General features: G+C 39.7%; 7 protein-coding genes across 7 annotated transcripts; 2 read left to right on the top strand and 5 right to left on the bottom strand.

The window, feature by feature from the left end:
- Positions 1–438: 438 nt before the first annotated feature.
- Positions 439–1,949, bottom strand: I206_102764 (uncharacterized protein; the record flags this gene model as incomplete). Its single annotated transcript, XM_019154870.2, has 4 exons — positions 439–1,092; positions 1,156–1,280; positions 1,340–1,437; positions 1,513–1,949. 4 exons carry the CDS (start codon positions 1,947–1,949, stop codon positions 439–441), a joined length of 1,314 nt encoding a protein of 437 aa, XP_019012273.2.
- A 1,314-nt stretch (positions 1,950–3,263) lies between these two features.
- On the bottom strand, positions 3,264–6,794 carry I206_102763 (uncharacterized protein; the record flags this gene model as incomplete). The annotated part of the gene is made up of 7 exons (XM_070202620.1): positions 3,264–3,960; positions 4,019–4,147; positions 4,209–4,651; positions 4,721–4,884; positions 4,948–5,038; positions 5,088–5,169; positions 5,230–6,794. The coding sequence occupies 7 exons, from the start codon at positions 6,792–6,794 to the stop codon at positions 3,264–3,266; spliced, it is 3,171 nt and encodes a 1,056-aa protein (XP_070058721.1).
- A 648-nt stretch (positions 6,795–7,442) lies between these two features.
- I206_102762 (uncharacterized protein) lies at positions 7,443–8,783 on the bottom strand (the record flags this gene model as incomplete). The annotated part of the gene is made up of 6 exons (XM_019154868.1): positions 7,443–7,793; positions 7,865–7,958; positions 8,016–8,123; positions 8,180–8,307; positions 8,359–8,431; positions 8,491–8,783. 6 exons carry the CDS (start codon positions 8,781–8,783, stop codon positions 7,443–7,445), a joined length of 1,047 nt encoding a protein of 348 aa, XP_019012271.1.
- Positions 8,784–9,144: 361 nt separating this feature from the next.
- I206_102761 (uncharacterized protein) lies at positions 9,145–10,176 on the bottom strand (the record flags this gene model as incomplete). The annotated part of the gene is made up of 3 exons (XM_019154867.1): positions 9,145–9,501; positions 9,570–9,767; positions 9,949–10,176. The coding sequence occupies 3 exons, from the start codon at positions 10,174–10,176 to the stop codon at positions 9,145–9,147; spliced, it is 783 nt and encodes a 260-aa protein (XP_019012270.1).
- A 746-nt stretch (positions 10,177–10,922) lies between these two features.
- On the top strand, positions 10,923–12,570 carry I206_102760 (uncharacterized protein; the record flags this gene model as incomplete). The annotated part of the gene is made up of 4 exons (XM_019154866.1): positions 10,923–11,346; positions 11,443–11,599; positions 11,678–11,754; positions 11,822–12,570. The coding sequence occupies 4 exons, from the start codon at positions 10,923–10,925 to the stop codon at positions 12,568–12,570; spliced, it is 1,407 nt and encodes a 468-aa protein (XP_019012269.1).
- A 736-nt stretch (positions 12,571–13,306) lies between these two features.
- On the top strand, positions 13,307–13,765 carry I206_102759 (uncharacterized protein; the record flags this gene model as incomplete). The annotated part of the gene is made up of 1 exon (XM_019154865.1): positions 13,307–13,765. One exon carries the CDS (start codon positions 13,307–13,309, stop codon positions 13,763–13,765), a length of 459 nt encoding a protein of 152 aa, XP_019012268.1.
- A 311-nt stretch (positions 13,766–14,076) lies between these two features.
- I206_102758 (uncharacterized protein) lies at positions 14,077–17,530 on the bottom strand (the record flags this gene model as incomplete). Its single annotated transcript, XM_070202619.1, has 12 exons — positions 14,077–14,492; positions 14,556–14,627; positions 14,690–14,775; positions 14,846–15,240; positions 15,312–15,383; positions 15,448–15,468; positions 15,531–15,597; positions 15,672–15,931; positions 15,988–16,089; positions 16,172–16,363; positions 16,427–16,480; positions 16,718–17,530. The coding sequence occupies 12 exons, from the start codon at positions 17,528–17,530 to the stop codon at positions 14,077–14,079; spliced, it is 2,550 nt and encodes an 849-aa protein (XP_070058720.1).
- Between the last annotated feature and the right edge of the window lie 1,662 nt (positions 17,531–19,192).

The following is a 19,192-nucleotide window of genomic DNA, read 5'->3' as shown; positions in this document are numbered from 1 at the left end:
AATTGTGCGCTTTTGACTGGAACAATGACACCGTAATGCACAACTAACTAATACGATATCGATATAATTCATGTATTATTTTATTATTGATACAATAGACAGTAAAACTATAAATATAAAGGAGAGGAATCGTCCGACCTTTTCAATGCAATATAGAGATGCCGACAGCTTGGGAAGGAGTATCCTTTCGTCGAAAGTAGCCTCAATAACAAGTCAAGGATAAGTTTTCTGAGAAATCCTAATGGTAATTATAAGTACGACTAGACATATCAATTTCACTCCATGCGATCTTCTCAATTCCTTTCAGTCCGTATCCGTACATATATCCGCACTAAGCCAAAATTGAAACTAATGTATTATTTACTGACGAATCGAATGGTAACTGGAAGAAATAGTATATCAGCATTAATCTATTTTTTTAGGAAATATAGGTGAAACTCACTTTGGTGGTATTTCAGCAATTTCTTCTTGTTCATCACCTTCATTGGGTAAACTACCCATATCAGTATGTTGGTATACACTTCCATTTGCACTTTCTCTTCTACCTCCATCGCTTGGATCAGGTGATAATGGTACACCAGATTGTCCTCCAGATCCTGAAGCTTGAGCTTGAGGTCCACCATATCCACCAGATAATCGATTTTGATATCTTTCATGTGCAGCTTCACGTTGTTTTGACATTGCAGCTGTTGACATATTTTGTGTTTGTTGAGGTTGACCATAATGATTTTCGTATGAAGGTGAATATTGTTGTTGAGGGGAAGTTGATCCATATGCACCCGCTGCCGCACCTGCGCCTGCACCGGCGGCGGCAGCTACACCATATCCACCTTCCATACCTGATCCGTATGGGTTATAACCTCCATGTCCTATTGAATTTTGCATATAATCTCTAGCATCGGGCATTTGCATTGGTGGAGCATGGGCATAAGGATCGTAAGATTCATCTCCTCCACTTGAAGCATATGTGTAAGGGTCGACTCGAGGTGAAGTTGCGCTTGCACCAACGGCTGCTCCGGTCCCGCCAACATTGGGTACGGAAGGTGAGATAAGATCGATTGGATCATTGACTGAGTGACGGGCTGGATCAAACTTCATAACACGAAAAACATCAGCATATTGTATGGGCAAGCCTGACAGATAGTTCATACTTACTGTTTTCTCATCGAACGCTTTATCGTTGTTTCTTCTTTTCTTGAAACAGAAGAACCATAATAAGGTAGCCAAGATTGCTAGACCTGCAATACCACCGATAACTCCACCAACTATTGCACCGGTATCTATCAAACAGAGATGCGTCAGTCATTAGAATTTATATTGCTGTAGACACTACACTCACTTGAACCTCCACTTTTACTCGATCCACTGGCAGCTCCTGTGCTAAGACCTGTCGAAGCCACATGTGTAGACCCATTTTGGTCCGTGACCGTCACATACCTGTTCAAGGTTCCCAGAGTTAGCTACCGCGTTGCAAAATTGGATAGCTGAAAAGGCGTAGGTATATTCACTCACACGACACTAGTAGATTGTCCAGGTTCGGAAGTAGATGATGAACCACCCGCAGAGGTACTAGGTGAAGGAGTTTGACTAGCTATAGAACTTTGTACATTTGAAGGACTTGCTGAAGCGCTAGTAGTTACACTTGCACTTGGACTGACACTTGCAGATTGACTTGCAGAAGCTGAAGCTGATTCACTTTCACTTTCACTTGCTGATGCAGAAGCTGATTCAGAAGGTGAAACAATTGCTGAACTAATTATAGATGATTGAACAGCTGAAGATTGTATTCTAGAAGCTGAAGCTGAAGCAGATGCAATAGCTGAAGATAATGCTGAAGAAAGTTGTTGTGATAATGAAATTGCTTGAGATTCACTAGCACCTGAAGAAGCTGAAGGTTGAATTGATACTACAGGTTGAGAAGTAGTAGGTCGAGCAATAGAAGATGACATTATGTTAGAAAATTAATTAGCCAAAAAAATTCCTTTTATTGTGATTCGGAGGAATATTGTAATAATATCGCTATGATAATTTTTAATTATGATTGATTGGATTGAATATACACAAAAAGGAATGACGATCAAACGATTAAAATCAAAATAGTCATTCAAATAAACAAACAGACAAGCAAAACGATAAAATCAAAATAGAAAAACAAGTATTTTGTTAAGATACCGAAGAGAACGTAACCTCAATCTCAAATCTCGCTTGACCTATTTGGAAAACACCTCTTCCCTCTTCATGCGAAACAAATCTCCCTTTCTCCAGGGTGAATCAATTATAAGGATAAACGCAGTCCTTTCCAGAAAAAAATATATCAAGAGGTGATTCGTATAAAACATTTTTTGACCCCAGAAAAAGAATCACCCTGATCTAAAATCAACAAAAACCTTTGTTTTCCCCTCTTTCAATTTCGTTTGTGACATCATGAAACATGAATAAAAAGGAAGAGTTACTCATACTCACTATCTGCCATATTCACGTATTCCTTTCTAAATAAAATAATTTAAATATACAGTGTTGATTTATATGAACAAGTTCAATTTGATGATTAACAATTCGATCAAAAAGAAGAAAGATGCTATCATAATTAGTTTGTTTATATTCACTTTTCTCTTAAATGCGCCAAGGAGGGGAAGTGGGTGAAATAGTGGGAAAAACCCGAAACAAAAAGTTAAAATCCACGTGTTTATTCCTTTTAATCCCTGATCGTATGGGTCTTTTTACGTTATCACAAAAAGTATATCATTTCGATCATTCATTAAGAGTAAAGCCGAAATCAAACTCTTTATCCTTCCTCAAATTGCTTTACAGCTTTATGCATACTATCGTTTCAGGACTGAGCGGACTTTGTTCTTACTCATGATAATTGCGGTCCCGAGTACATGTAATACCAATGTCGTAAGATTCATCTTGGTACAGCACTCACATTCTCTCCGACACTTTAACAACGTCATGCACAGCTTCCAACCGGTTAAATGATCCGCATGGCTAGTGACAATGATGATGCATTCACAATGTAAGGTCATTCGCACAATGTAAATGTCTGAGGTAGTGTTATCGTTACTCAACGAGTGGAGATTGAAAATGATGAATGCGATACATCCCAATAAAAGATGCGTATATTATGATGATATGGATATACAAGCTTAAAAGCACCGCTAATGATATTACGAAATGCCCTATCACAAGATACTTCAAGATGAAATTGATGATGATGAGATGGACGATTGTGATTTCGTCCTTGTACAGACCTTCTAGTGACTTCAATATGGTAAACCTTCATCCGCTTTATGTCTTTTCTCATCTCTCCAACCATTCCCAGTTCCATTGGTTGGAGGTCCCCTTTTTACGGAATTACCATTATACCCCTGATTTTGTGGTCTTCCCATACCTCCGGTTGGTCTAGCAGATAGTTTGAAAGGCGCTGCTGGCAATCCTCCTTGTCCAGACAATTTGAAAGGAGCACTAGGTAATCCATTTGAACGGTTTTGTTGTGGTTGTTGCTTGAAATTAGAAGGTGGTCTACCGAAGGAAGCTGGTCCACCGAAGGAAGCTGGTCCACCGAAGGAAGCTGGTCCACCGAAGGAAGCTGGTCCACCGTTGAATCCAGGCTGTATAGGCATTCCAGTGCCCATGCTCATATTCACATTCATACCCATACCCATTGGTGGACCTCCACCTCCAAACGGCATTCCATTTTGCATGCTCGGTTGACTCTGGAAACCAGGTTGATAACCGCTTTGAGGGAAGTTATTGTATCCATGTTGTTGTTGATTTTGGAACGATTGTTGAGGTCGAGATTGGGCATAGGACGGAGGCGGTGGACGAGATTGAACATTGTTGAATGCGTGTTGATGCGATTGACGGGATGGCGCGGGTCTCACTTGCGCAGGCGCTACCACTGGTTCTTGTTTTTGCCGTGTAGTCATTTCGTGGGATGAATCCACGTTGATAGTCGTCCTGACAAGACTGCATGTCAGCTTTACTTGAGACCTTGACGTGTGAAGTGAAGACTTACTTAATGGGATCAGCAGGTAAAGGTGAGACCCAGAACCATTCATGATCCAGAGCAGCATGAGCAGTGATTCGCTTTTTGGGATCAAGCATAAGCAGTTTTATCATTAGATCCGCTCCACCTCGGTCCATACTGTATTCGTAAAAGGTCATCAGCTTTGGCCTATAGGTCACACTTGAAAGAAAGGACTGACCCCCATTTCGGCGCCGAGTCCAGCAAAGTGATATCGACTGGAGTCTTATCCCATGGATGTCCTATCGCTTCAGGAAATCCAGGTAACCTATCCCAATTGGGGAAAGATTCTTGAGATAGTTGACCAACTCGAGAAAAGATCTGGTATAATTGATCTCGATCCGAATCACCAGCTAAGATTGGATGTCGAAAGTACATTTCACCTAGTACACAACCGAGTGACCACATATCCACACTTGGACCATAGTGGGTATCACCTAAAAGTAACTCTGGCGCTCGATACCACCGCGTAACTACCATATTGGTGTATTCGTTAGCCAGATGAGGAGGCATCAAAGCGTCATGTGTCCATGTTCTGGCGAGTCCGAAATCTGCTATTTTGATTTGACCGTGTTTGTCCACCAGAATGTTGGCTGTTTTGATGTCACGATGAATGAAGTTGTTCTGACATTGTGGATGGATATTAGATTTTGCCTTCGGCTTTAAGAAGTAGAATTGGACAAAGGAGCTCACTGCATGTATGTAAGCCATACCTTGAAGTATTTGCTGCATAAGCAACTTCGCCATAGAGTGAGTCATTTTAAAATCCTTGTTCCCCAGCAACCCGCAAAGATCGTGGTCCATATAGGGAAATACCATGAAGACTTCTCCTCGACTGCTTCGATCTCCTGGTACTTCTGACGAGGGGAGCGCAAAGATCGATAAGCGGATGCACAATAGCTCTGCTATTTTTGACTTACTTCGTTCCACTACCATATTGAGGATAGGTACAACGTTCTCGTGATTAAGACTTTTTAGAATCTTGATTTCTCTCACGGTTGTCACGGAGACCTGCCAGTACGATCAGCTTGCGACTGTCTTGTCAACATGTTTGACTTACACCATCTCGAGGGTTGTGAGTGATGAGCTTTTTCAACGCTATGGCTCGTTTAGTGGCGATCTCAATACCCTTTGTCACCACACTAGATCCCACAAAGTCAACATCAATGTGGCTCCACCAATTAATTTAGACCACAGCTCACCCGAAAGTTCCTTCACCTAGCTTCGCGCCTAGATCATAGGCCGCCAGAGTTGTCGTGCCTTCGAATGTCTTGCCCAATTTGCGCAACTCCTCTTCGGCAGTTAATGTCCTGAATCGATATGTACTAGGTTCGTATGGGTTTCCCGTGTCTTTCTTCGTTGTAGGAGTGTTTGCCCTTGTTGGTGGATCCAAGAGGTTACGATTGGGCGCATGAGGTATAGGTTTAGGTGCATATGGATTCATCGTGATTGCTTTTTCCTCGACATCGACTTGTGCCGGAGTTTGTTCCGTAGATGGAACAGGCGGTGGTGGTGGAGTGTCTGGTGGTGGAGGAGGTGGCGTGCCCGGCGGAGCCATTTCAACTTCGGGTGGTGGTGGGGGAGGCGGTGGATCACGGGGAGGCATAGGACCATTATATGACGAGGCTCCCCGACTATGTGGGTTATGAGGCTGGCTTTCTCCCTCCTCAAGATCTAGAGCGGGTGAAACAGGAAGCGGAGGTGTCGCAGGCGGTGCTGTTTGAGACTTCTTCCTATCTTGACTCTCTGTTGTGCCCATGAGCTCTTTATCCTTTTTGGCAGGGGACATGGTAGATCCTTTCGGGTTTCCTCCGTCTTCGCCAATCCGTACATCTCGTCCATTACGATCCTTGTGATCCGTCCGGTGCTTATAGTCTATGTGTTCACGCTCATGCTTCCAATGCGGTTTTGGTGAAGCTGGTCGTTTCCTTGGGGGTGATACGTATCCTTGGTACTGATCGTATTCTTTGCTGTGCCCCCTCTCTTTCACGAACTCCTCTCTCCTCGAAGAATGAGTACCCCGAGCAGAGCTATATCCATCTTCACTTATCTCATTCGCATAGTGACTATGCCTTCCCCCTCTGAGTCTATCCCTCTCGTACCTATCTCGATCATCTATTCTATGCCTATCATCCCTTTCGTCGGGTCTATACCTATCTTCCCTACTGTCAGGTCTATATCTATTATCTCTTCCTGATTCAGCTCGCCAACTATTTTCTACGTCTCTGTGTCGACTTGGTGATTTGTTCGTAACATGTCCCAAACTATGATGTCTTAAAGGTGCATTATCGTATTCGCCGGATCGTCCTTCGTGAGTTGGGGGCTTATCACTGTATTTCCTTTCATGCAAGTCATTGATTTCCCGACGATGATGATCCGGTTCTTTCCCTTTCTGATTCGTTGATATACCTACTACTGAAGGTTTTGAAGGTAATCCATGGAATGATTTAGAGTCAATAGATCTAGTAGGTGACGTAGATTTGTATGAAGAGGAAGAAGTGGATGCCGTCAATGGAGCGGGAGGTAATTTGTTCAGAGATCTTATAGGGGAGGTAGATATACGAGGTTTAGATGGACCAGCATTATCGAGAGGGTTGGTCCATGATTGGTTTGTTGATGTAGTTGCTGGTTTAGGCGGACGTATAATCTTAGGAGGTGGTGGTCGAGATGGTAATGACGATTTATGAGAAAATTGCCTTACATCTTCTAATAATTCACCATCTTCTGGATCTGATTGTCGATACTTGTGGTAAGATGATGAGGGCATCTTGAGCAGCGTCTTCTCGAATATCGATAGATGATCGCCTATGGTCCGATAACAATGATAGCTATTTGTTGGTTGGATAAGTATGAACGTAGCCCTAATTATAAGTGGTTAAATGGTTGTTCATCATATTTGATTATGACCAGTACGAACCCTATCTCGCTACTTGCTTGATCCGACAAATAACGCTTATTGAGTGGGTTAAAAGGCAAATTAAGGTTCGAGAAGATGGGAAGGATGCCTGAAATGTGGTGACTCTGAGACAGCACTTGGCCTCTCAGCAAGAAAGCAAGAGATAAATCTTGAAGAGAAATACGAAATGATCAACGCGAACCGAAGTTAAAGGTGAGTGCAGCAACAAAGGATTCATGAATCTGTAAACGCGGTACCCACCTAAGAAGGTGACTACCCCATCCTGCTTTTGGATTATAATTCAACATCATCTCGCTGATAGCTCATGCATTGAGTTGGTTGGATGAGGCATCTTTCAGAGCATTGTGATGCAATGCATGTGGTCAGTTGAGCGTTTCCGAATCAATAAAAATGTTATAACAATTATACCGTACCCCGCGTGTGCGAAGATTATTACTCGCATTTCAGGCAATAAAAAACTTCCGTTATTGAGACTAGTGAAACAATATCTATATTAATCTATATACTTTCAACAAATTTCTTTACTAGCTCAACTGTCTCATTTGGTTTTTCAGCATGTACCCAATGTCCTGTTTCTAGTGTTTCCAATTTCATTTTAGGAAAAAAAGCTTCTGCAATAGGTAAATTTTTTCTATTTATATATTTCGATTGAGCACCTTTTAAGAATAAAGTTGGACCTTCCCAAATTGGTGAATTTTTTGATATAGGAGGAGGAGGTGTATAAGGAAAATCGCCAATATGTTTTATTGATGATGATAAGAGTGTTAAAGGTATTCGAAAGACTAAATGAGGTTGATTTCCATGTGTTTGACGAGTATTTGTTAAAAGGAATTGTCGAGTTGGTAATGACTGTAATTGAATCAAAGATTAGCGGGAGAATTGAGGCAAGACATGTCAAATGTATCAGTTGGGCAACTTACAGATTCGACTTTAGCTAATATTTCATCTGCTTCATGCTTTGTTTTCACTTGAGCTTTTTCAACTTCAATCATACTGTCTGTATACAATTGAAATCTGTCATAAAGCAATGTCAAATAAATCCAAGATTGTGAATAGATTCAAAGGACCTACTCATGGGATATCTTGCCTATTGCTGGTGACATATCTACACTTATTAAAGATCGTAAAGGAGAATTGAGTTTCTCGTTTAAAGCGAAAGCCATAACTGCTTTACCTCCCCTATTCCGAGCTATCAGTTACCGTAAACATGACAAGACAAAGACCTTAGCACTCACATACTATGACCCATGAGATTCACTCCAGATGTTAAATTGTGTTTCTTGAAAAAATGAGAGAGATCTTCTGCCATAGCTGAATATGTATGCGGTTCAGCGTGAGGTGAAGTTCCATGATTCCGTAAATCCTATAACGCACAATGAGTGAAAAATAGAATCTAGAGTCAAATTCACCCTACTAGTGTATAAACAGGCATCCCAAGCTTAGAAGCAAATTGTTTAGCTAATGACCTCCAATTCTGCTTTGACCCACTACGATATTCCATTGAGATCAGCTTAACAGAAATCGATAGATTGTGTATTTGACCCACAATAGACCGTGACAGATCACCAGAGCTTGGCCCTCAGCTTTGATCTCATTCGGTTGCACTACATCAAAAGCCATATCTATCGGTATTGTATATTTTGGCAGCGTTGTTGCAGAATGTAACTGCCTCGCGCAGCATGATAGAGTAGGCTGAATCCGACATTTGAAGGGCGAAGCGGAACTCTGCCCTGGATTTGCAATAAAGTTCGAGGCAGTTGGAAGAACCGTTCTTCTTGTGGGTCTATATGAGCTCGAGCTCAATGCTCTCAATGCTCGTATAGACGATGGCTTTACCATTTTTTGTTTGTTTCGCTATCAACATACAACAAAACGTCATTTAATTTCGTTTAGTCAATTAACCCTTTTATTTTCCCCTTATGACTGGAAATCCGAAATTGGGTACGGCGATATCCGCTCCACTGATGAAACGTCGGGCCGTATCATCATTTGGCCTCAAAAGTGATAAGTTTGTGAGACAAGTATGCGAGATATGACAATACATTGGGAATAAGATGAAATTTCAGTGATCAGCGGGGACAATTATAAATCAAATAAATCAAAATTTTCCTATTTGAGCATGAAAGGAAAAAAATTTATATTCTACAACAAGTAAGAATGAAATCGAAGACCTTAAAACCACCAATTGGTATAAGTAATACTATTCCCAATCTTCATTTCCATTGTTGATTCCTAAATGAGTAATACCTAATTCTATACCACCCCATTCTCTTACTACACCTTCTGTATCATCTTCATCATCAATACCTATTGGTCTAGGTTTTGGTTTTTGATTTGGTGGAATTGGCATTTGTATTATTGTTATAATGTCAATATGATCATTTATCAATTCGTTAAGTATTGAAGGATCACTTGAAGAATTTGAAAATTTATCAGGAGTTGGCATTAAAGATTCAGGTCTATATGCTAAATGATTTGGGAAGAATGGAATATTTGAGATTGGAATTGGCTCAATTGATGGTACTTTCGATTTAGGAGGTATCATAGCCAGTGGATGCTAGATTAACGATCAAAACTCAATCAGTGTCTTGAAAATTGTTGAAGAATTCACAAGAAATAACTTACGAAGTCGTCATTTTTGTGCAGCATGAATGAAGTCTCAGCTCTTTCTCTAATTATCGCCTCTTCTTCTCCTGAAACCTTTTCAACTTCCCACCAATCAGGATGATTACTTCCATCAGCCTTTAACCAATTTAAATTCCGTCGATCTCGTAAAGGTATATAACCTGGTACTCCAGGTACGATAACGCCTAAACGTTCAGCCTGATTAACAATAATGAATTGGTTGTCAGCATAACGAATCTCTCGACATTTGAATCAAACCTTTTCAGCACACTATGACTGTTACAGGAGAATCCATCATACCATGCAAACGCAAAATGCCCGAGATCTCCTACTTTTTGGAGGATATGACAGTCTCATGTAAGCAAAGTAAAAAACTCACCTCTCTGACAATAGCATGTCTCCTCCTTCTAGCTCTCATCAAACTGAGAAAACTGACTAAACCGAAAGCACATAATAAACCGATTAAGATGTAAAAGAGATTCTTGTAAAATGAACCAGGGTTATTCCCTCCAAATCCTCCACCGCTGTTACTGGCAGTCTGTGAGGGTGTAGTCGACGAAGTAGGTGTAGTTGACAAAGTAGGTGTATTTTCGGTAGTCGAAGACATCGTGCATTAGTTGTTGCGAGTGATACGAGGGGTCTGAAATATGCGCGATTGGAATATTTGTAGAATCGATATCGTTTTTGTCCCCTATTGGTATGATATGGTTGCTGCTGATACCTCTTATGCTACGATTGCTGATCTCTCGAAAAGGTGTCAATCAGATGCGTCACAAAGTATATGCTGACTCCGCTTTTCGGTCGTTCGGTCTTGTTATCGCTCGATTGGTTTATCCTTTGTTGTTATTCCAATCTCCGGTTCAAACTGTATAAAAGCATTGTCACGCTTCTGAAGATTCAAGAGAGGATTGGGATATGATGCGATCTGAAAACCAATGACCAAGGTATAGTTGTAATTAACTGGTAGATAGAGGTATGAAACGAGATGATTCTCGTATTAAAACTGATCGAATGGGTTACGGTCCAGTTAAATTGAAATTGCCGATCATCTTTGATTTTTAACATGAGACAACATTGCTAGTAGAATCCCAATCAGTGGCAAATATAACCAATATACCCTGAGATCTTATCAAAAATCATCCCGATGATCTCATGACGTGGATATATATCTTACCGAACTCAGTCTGGAGACTCCGCATACATTGTGGGTTATTCAACGTGCATTATACAGATCGAAGATGTTAATGATCCATTCTCACATCCATTGTTGTTCTAGTATATCGCACCTCACTAATTAGGGACTATAAACAAACGTCTTACCTTGACGAATACCCCCTTGGCTGTCCTCCCACAATGGCAGCTCAACCGATACAACTCCTGTTCATGGGTACAGGAACTTCAACCGGTCTTCCATTGACACCATGTTTGACTCGATCCAATCCTTATCCAGAAGCATTTAGTGATATGGTACCTTTACTTAACGCTACAGAGAATTCAAATTCTGAATTAGCACATATTAAAGGTACTTGGAATCCTAATGGGAAATTTCCAACTAACATACCTTGTCCATGTTGTAGAAGTGCAGTTGATTCAGATGTTCCAGAAGGTTGGAAAAATAAACGTGGAAATACAGGTTGTATAGTTAGAAAACGTTCATCAAACGGTGAATATAAAAATTTATTAGTCGATGTTGGTAAAACTTTTAGAGAACAAGCTGCTAGATTTTTTCCAGAATGGGGAGTCAAAACTATAGATGCTGTTTTATTAACCCATGGGCGTGAGTAAGACTCTTTTCAAAATCAAACAAATATCAACGGCTTGTAAATTGTCACCTTGAGAGCTGATTTATGTCAAAATGGTGGATGTATCATAGACGCCGATGCATATTTTGGACTCGACGACTTACGAGAATGGTGTATACGTCAAGGTAGAGCTATACCTGTTTATCTTAATCAAGCAACATACGAGAAAGTCTGCGAGGCCTTTCCTTATATGGTGGATAAGACCAAAGCTTCCGGAGGAGGCGATGTGTAAGTGTAGACATTAGCCTCTTTGCCATATATATTCTTCCCATATGCTGAGGCTTGGCTGATTCGTGATTACTGTAGTCCCCAGCTAATATGGAAAATCATAGAAGATGACGATGAGCTGGAAATTATTGGTATAAATGTGAAAGTTTTAGCAGGTGAGCATGCTTTTACCTATCGCATCGAATCGCTTTACACAACTAAACCCCAAAATGTATTGTTTAGTCCACCATGGAATATATTTCCATTCTTTAACGCCTGCCCCAACCTCCGCAACCCAATCGACATCGCAAAAACGACTCGAGCCCGAACCTTTGATTTGCCTTGGATTCATGTTTGACAGTTCTATAATATATATTTCTGATGTTAGCTCGATACCTGAATCTACCTGGTCTAGGATGTTAGATCGTAAGCCGAAAGAGGTCCATTCGAAATCACTGGAAAGATCTATTCTACCTACTCCGGATGATACACCTTCACCCTCATCTGAAGATATGAATGCAGCTCAAGAGGAAGAAAACAAATTACCAATATTAATAATTGACGCTTTATGGCCGCTTCGACCACACGCATCACATTTCTCACTTCAACAAGCTCTTGACGTCGCTCTAAGATTAAAATCAAAATATACTTATTTAGTAGGTTCAACTCATCCTACAACACATTTTATGTGGGAAGAAATTTGTTTATCATTGGTAAAAGAATCAAATAATGGGAAAAGGAACCATCCTGATAGAGTACAAAGTGACTTTTTAGTTAAAAAAGTTTGGGAAAAAGTTTTAACACCGAAAATCAAGGGAAGCAGTAGTCTAGAAAATCAAAATAAAAAGGGATTAGGTGAAATTTGGAAAGAGTTTAATGGGGATTCAATTGTTAGACCTGCTTGGGATGGTTTAGTACTTGAAATTCAAAGTGGATCTGAAGTTAAGGAAGTGGAAAGGCTAGATTTGAGTACTAGAGGATTAGTTTATTAGATTCAATATAGATCGGTAGATTTTGATTTACTGCGGATTTGATACGGAAAGGGTAAGCGCGATGGTTGGTTCGATGTTGCTTGTAATGAATATAAAATATGGGGTAAAAGATGAGATCTAAAAGTCATCCGGATATGTATATGTTGTAAGCTTGTTCTTCAGGATGTTTCAGTATCTCCTCATGCACTGAATCATTCTCATTCAGACTCGTATAGTACGTTCGAGTTATATTCTGGTTTGAGCATTCGATTCATGATAAACTTGCGTCAAAATACGAATTTTATTTATCGATTCACTTGTATATGCAGTCTGGTAGTAATTGTGTTTACCCTACAAATTGCTTTGAATTAAGCAAAATATCAATTTCGACTGACCATTTTGCGTAATAATTAATAATATTTTGATAGTATCACAAGGTTTCAATCAAGGTCAATTTAAATAAGACATATCAAGATTCAGTCCATTCATCTTATTTTCTTTAAAGAAGTTTTGATTATTTCGATAGTTTAAGGAAATTAATAAATCTTTGATCTATATTGTGAAATTGAAAAAAATTATAAATAAACAATTTAGTGAAAGCTTTAAATTTCTTTTTTTTCTTCTTCATTATCTTTGCGATAAGATTAATCTTTGTCAACAATCATTTTCACTCAATAATTAATTAATCAATCTTATATTTATCCAAAAACACAAAAAAAAAGTTGAAATTTTCAACTTTTAAACAATTAAAGTAATGATGACAATAATTAATAATATTTTTAATTTCAATTTTTTAGTTATTACTTTATTAATTATAATTTTTACTTTAATTTATATAATTTATTTTAAAAATCAAAATCAAAATATAAAACAAAATTTTGAATTATCAAATAATAAAAATGAAATTCAATTTAATTTTAAACATCATCATTCAAATTTAGGTTTAAAAACAATCAAATTATTTAATTTCGAAAAATCAAATTCAAATTCACAAAAAATAATTAATGATCGTACAAATATATTAGAATTTATTAATAATGGTAAACGTAAATCAATGATTAATGATAATTATAATGATAATGATAATGAAAATGATTTCAATTTCAATTTCAATTATGACTTTTCAAAAGATTATGAGGAATCTTTAAGTATGAGTAAACAATGTTCTGCAATTGATATGAATCGTACTTTAACACTCAGTAGATTCAAGAATTAGAAAATGATAAAATAGAATACATAATTAGTATTTTAAATTTTAGGTTGACAAGAATGCATATCATATACATTGTACAATATTTTCTCTTACTTCCTTTAATTTCTTGCCTTGTAATTACAAAATTCTAATTACTTCTCACATGAATCGAACAAATTTCAAACTAAAACTACAACGCCCTTGGACTAGAGCAAATCCTCAAATTCACGGAATGAGAACCGAAAAATATATTTTAAAAAATTGAAAATAAGAATATCTGTACAATTATTCCTATCCTATTTCGTTTAATTGAAGTGTCTCCTTACAATATCTTATCATATTCTAGAAATCGTTGGTGTTATTTCACCACTCCGTATTGTTCCACCAGAAGAAGTAAAATCTGAAGAATCAGTAGTCCATTCCGTAGTACCATCTTCACGTCTTATGGTAGACCATTCTCCTTGATGATTGGTATCATCAAAATCTTGATGAAGATCAGTATGACCAGTTTCAATTGAGATAGTATGTACTACACTTGGCATATGTGGATCTAATGCTAATTTTAATGAAGAATCCGTTTCACTATTCGAATTTTGATTTTGTGGTGCAGTACTTCCACGATTTGGTAAATCACTTCTTGGTAAATGAGATTGTCTGGATCTCGAACCACCCAAGGTTGTGGTTAAATCAATCTCCATACCTGTTTCCCATTTTGTAACTGCTTTGATTGGACCAGAGTAATGCTTTGCCCCTATAAGTGAAAGTTTAATTGAATCAGCCTGAATCAACGCAATACTTGATTCCTATGACTGACCATAACTTCGCCAAGTAATGAAGCAGATCAGTATTGTTCCTGCAATAATCACAGGTGACCAACTCATAGTGGCTGCAAATGGAGATCATCGTTAGAGCACGAGGTAGCAAATTCAAAGACACCATCACACTTACCAGCTGTAACAGGTCTTGAGCCAGGAAAAGTTTGAGCAATGATGATTGTCAAGCCAAATACGAATCCAATGACCGCAACGGGTTTACTATTACATTACTCATATATAAGCAAAAACTCTGCATTTTGGACGCTTTTGACCACAAAATAGCACTCACCTAGCTATTCCTAGTGACCAAGTGGTTCTTCCTTCCGTTAGAAGATTCTTCTTGCTGAACAGATACAGACCAACGGGAACGATATATCCGGTATATGACATCGTACATGCAGTCACAGCTAAGACAGAATACAATGTCGCTTGAGATCCAAGTGTCATACATGCAAATGGAAGACACAAGGCAATCACTAGCCAATTTGCGAATACTGGATTCTTCGATTCATTAGTACGTCGTATCCAATCGGAAAATGGCATTGCGTTATCTCGAGCAAGAGCAAAGACGAATCTTGACGAGGCTTGTAATTGGGCTATCACTTGTAGATGAAGAACGACTATCATCAAACAACAGATTGTTATCGCGCCGGATTTTGATATTGCCGTAGTGAGGATGAAACCCTATGTCACCTCGTCAGTTGAATTATGCAAGGTTCCGGCGGTTCTGCGTCATCGAAGAGCGAGGAACTTACGAAAGGAAAGCTGTGCAATCGGACCGTTGCTGCATCTTCTGGTGCAATTGAGAGGAGAAGCAGAATGATGGACTGGGAAAAAACCATCAGCGCATTTCCAAGTAACATCAAGTCATAAATCTTGACTATGACTAACAATGTATCCCAAGAGATAAGTCTGAAGACGAGAATTAGAAGTGTCAGCATATTATAATCATTAAAAAATCCCATATGGCTCACCAGAATGACCGAAGCAGTCATAGCATTGGGCACGTTTCGCGATGGGTTTTGAGTTTCTTCAGCCATGCTAAGTAGGCGAAGACAGCCTGGTCAGTGCACGCCCGCAACACGATCTGAACGAGAAGATCAAATCGAACTCACTGTGCAGACGCATCAGCCCCACTGGCGATAGTAGTGAATTGCCATCCCAAAAGGTAGACATATGGTTTCGAACTCCATCCAGTAGTGTTATAAAATTTGCTCAGTGTATCTTCTGATCTATGTCTGGTGGCGTTCGTAGCTAGTAAAGTGATGCAAAGGACTGCCCACATTGTGAAGCCGAACAAGCCAGAGCATAACCAGAACCTGTGAGATCTTCCCCATGCCGTCGATCCGATTGATCCAACTATCAAAAGAACAGCCTATTTTCCCGAAACGTCAATCCTGGTGGCTAGTTGGAATTTCAAGGGTGACTTACGATGAAGAATAAGAACATATGCCAAGGTGTTTTCTTGTAATCAAACGATATAGCCATTGTACCAGCTATTACATTCACTATTTCCCAAATGACCAACAGCATCTGCAATAGGTAAAGCTCAGCTGCGGCTCATGACATCCTGTCGCACTGGTTTCATCCATTCAGTAGGCACGTAAGGACTCACGTTACCAACATGACCGCCCATGACGAATCCACCCATCAACCAAGCCCAACCTCTCTCGCCGCCTACGCTGCCTCTAGCAAGTTTCCAAGCCCATGATGACATCGCTCCAGCTACAGGATAGGCAGATGCCAACTCGGATAGAGTGAGAGTGAGGCAAAAGCAGAAGATGCCTGAAATTGGCCATGCGACGAGCTATTCCACCATGTAAAGCAGTAAGCTCCATCCCAGGTCATGCGAGGAGGATGCGAAACTCACGATCATTGCCGGACCTCCGTATGCATAACAGCCCGATACGGCGTATATTGTACCCTACGGTAAATGCGGTAAGCTGGACGCCTCTTTGGTGAACCGTGCCATACAGATTGTGAGTGGTAAATATAGATAGATAAAGAGATAGCGGGGTAGGAGAATTGAAAAGAGAAAGAGGAAGGGGACAAGACAACAAGGCATTCACCGTTCCCGTAAGGAAATGGGCAGCGGACGGATAGTGCACAAGGAACAAGAAACAGATGGCTAACATGGACTGTGGACATGTATGAAACTCACTTGTAATGCGCCAATATTAAGCCAACTGATACTCAAACTGCTCCAGAATGTATAATCCCTTCCGAGTACAGCATCATAACCAAGTTGTCTTAATCTAGCGGCATCCCTATCATCATCTTGGCCTTTTATGAACCCGCTCGTACCCGTAGAAGAGAAGCCACCTGAAGAAGATAAATTTGATTCGGCCGATGAGAGATCGAGTGGTAAATTGATATTCGGCGGTGTGAGAGCAGTAACTGAGTTTATTTCTGTTGAAGGAGTAATTAGGAATGGGTCTGTAGAATGAGATGTTGAGAGGGAAAGAGATGAGAGTGGACCTGGTATTGGTCTGTTTGAGTGTGGTATAGGATCCGAAGTATTTGAATTCCGAGGTTTAGGTAAGAGAAATTGAGTAGAATTGAATGATGAATTCGGTGATACTGAAGAAGGTATTGATGATAAAGAGGGGACTTCGTTATACTGTAAAGGAATAGGTGCTGGTCTACTGCCATCTGAGGGGATTCTTTCTTGCCATGAATATGTCTCCTCTATATCACCCTCTCCACTTGAGGGTGAATATGGCTGGTATAACAGACTGTTTTCCCCAGGTTGAAAAGCTGTATTATTGGGAGTTCTGGCATCTGGAAAGAAAGGTGTTGAGGATATTTGCGATTCCCAATCTGATGAACCGGAATTTCTCGAATTCTCATACTCGTCAAGTGAAGAAGTGATTGACTGAGAGTTGGAAAGTCGCGAAGAATGAGGTGTAGGACCGGGTCCAATTTGCGACGACGAATTAGATTTCGTCTGAAGAAGTCTTTGTAATTTCGACATCTTTTCTAGTGTTATTTCGATATATTATGTTTTCTTTTTCTCACTAAGCAGTTATCTTTAATCATAATCGAATGTTCCAACAGAAGGTTCTCTAGAGTATAACATGATTTTGATGATATACGATGAATGAGATCGTGCCCAATTGGCAACAAGTGATAACGTGTGTCTTCTTGTTGAGATAATTGTGTTGCGGGCAGCAATACTTGTTAAAACGAAATGCCAAGTGAATGACAATATTTCCAAGTGAAAGTGGAGAGTATATAGATTCTTCACAGTCTATCGGTCATCCATCGAGGTTTGACGAAGTTAGAAGTTGCCTAATTAGAGATTCACTAGGCGCTCATGCGCTCAGCCTTCAATAATATCCGAGAAGCTGTAAAGTTGATCCTTCTACGCCGACGATGGAATCAATAAGGGTAGTCTTATCGGTTGAAAACGATGTCGGATCCTTATCTACAGCGAGATTAAGATTGACTGTAATCCAATCTAATACTGTATATCGAATTCCGAGGATGAATCCGGATTAACTTAAGATGAAAAGCGATTTGTTGACAAAAAGCGAGATTAGGAGGAATCCGTGATCAATCCCGTTGAAGAGAATACCAATATATAGTGCGTACTTCTTTTCTATTATACTATCCGTCCTTCCTTCGCTTGAATGTAATCTGGCCTTGCACGCGCCAAGCTTTCGATTCCTTAGTTTGGGAATATCTGCTTGAAGTCCAACTAAGTCGGTCGTTGATGTACGGCACGAGATTGAAGTCTTCGAAAGTAATTTACAATAAGGAGGTATCAAAAGATGGGTAGGTAGGAGTAAGATAGGTAATGCGATTCCGATAGATAACGAGAATGCCCCAATGTCCCAAATATGAGGTTTGGATTAGGTGATCGACCTTAATAGTACTACTGTAAGGTTATGTGAAGTGGCGGTTAATCAAAGATGTGAGACAATTAAAAAACTATACCGGCTATATGCGTATATACCCAAAGATTCCCTGGGTTATAATAGTAATACCGTTACCTCCCAAAAGGTAGACAACCTGAATAAGGGTCAGATGGTACCTCGGCAAATATGCACCATACGAGTACGATCAGATACAAGATAAGGTGTGAATAAATTCATCATCACACTACCTGCAATGATGCAAATGAGCAGTGGAGAATTGTCTCAAAGCCGAAGGATTGTCGGAGAGAGCTGATGATATTGTCGGAGAGAGCTATAACGGCAATAAGAGGACTAGTCAACGCAGAACATCTTATCGTTCAGACTGCTTATACAAATTACATAAGACCGAACAGGTAGCCTACAATTTCAATGATTATCATTATATGATTATTCGAACAAGATGCATGTACGACAAGGTCCGATCGAAGAGAATAATCGGTGGAATTAACTGATTTTTTACCAGCGTATTGCACCGTGTATGAGGCAAAGGTAACCTTACTCATAAAGATACACGGATCAAAACGTTATTCATGCAATAGAACAGCCGATAAGCTGCTGCAGTCTGCCATGAATTGACAATCGAAGGACATGCTTGCACAATGAACACTGTGTTGGAATTGAAATTCATAAAATTCATTCATTCTTCTCATAATCACCCACACTTCCAGAGTGTCCATAACATCAGGGGGTATCAAAGGGGAAATCAAAGTGGTCCA

This window comes from Kwoniella pini, chromosome 3 (genome assembly GCF_000512605.2).
Source record: "Kwoniella pini CBS 10737 chromosome 3, complete sequence".
Lineage (NCBI taxonomy): Eukaryota > Fungi > Basidiomycota > Tremellomycetes > Tremellales > Cryptococcaceae > Kwoniella > Kwoniella pini.
The sequence above is the reverse complement of the archived record's forward strand: the minus strand, read 5'-3'. Positions and strand labels throughout refer to the sequence as shown.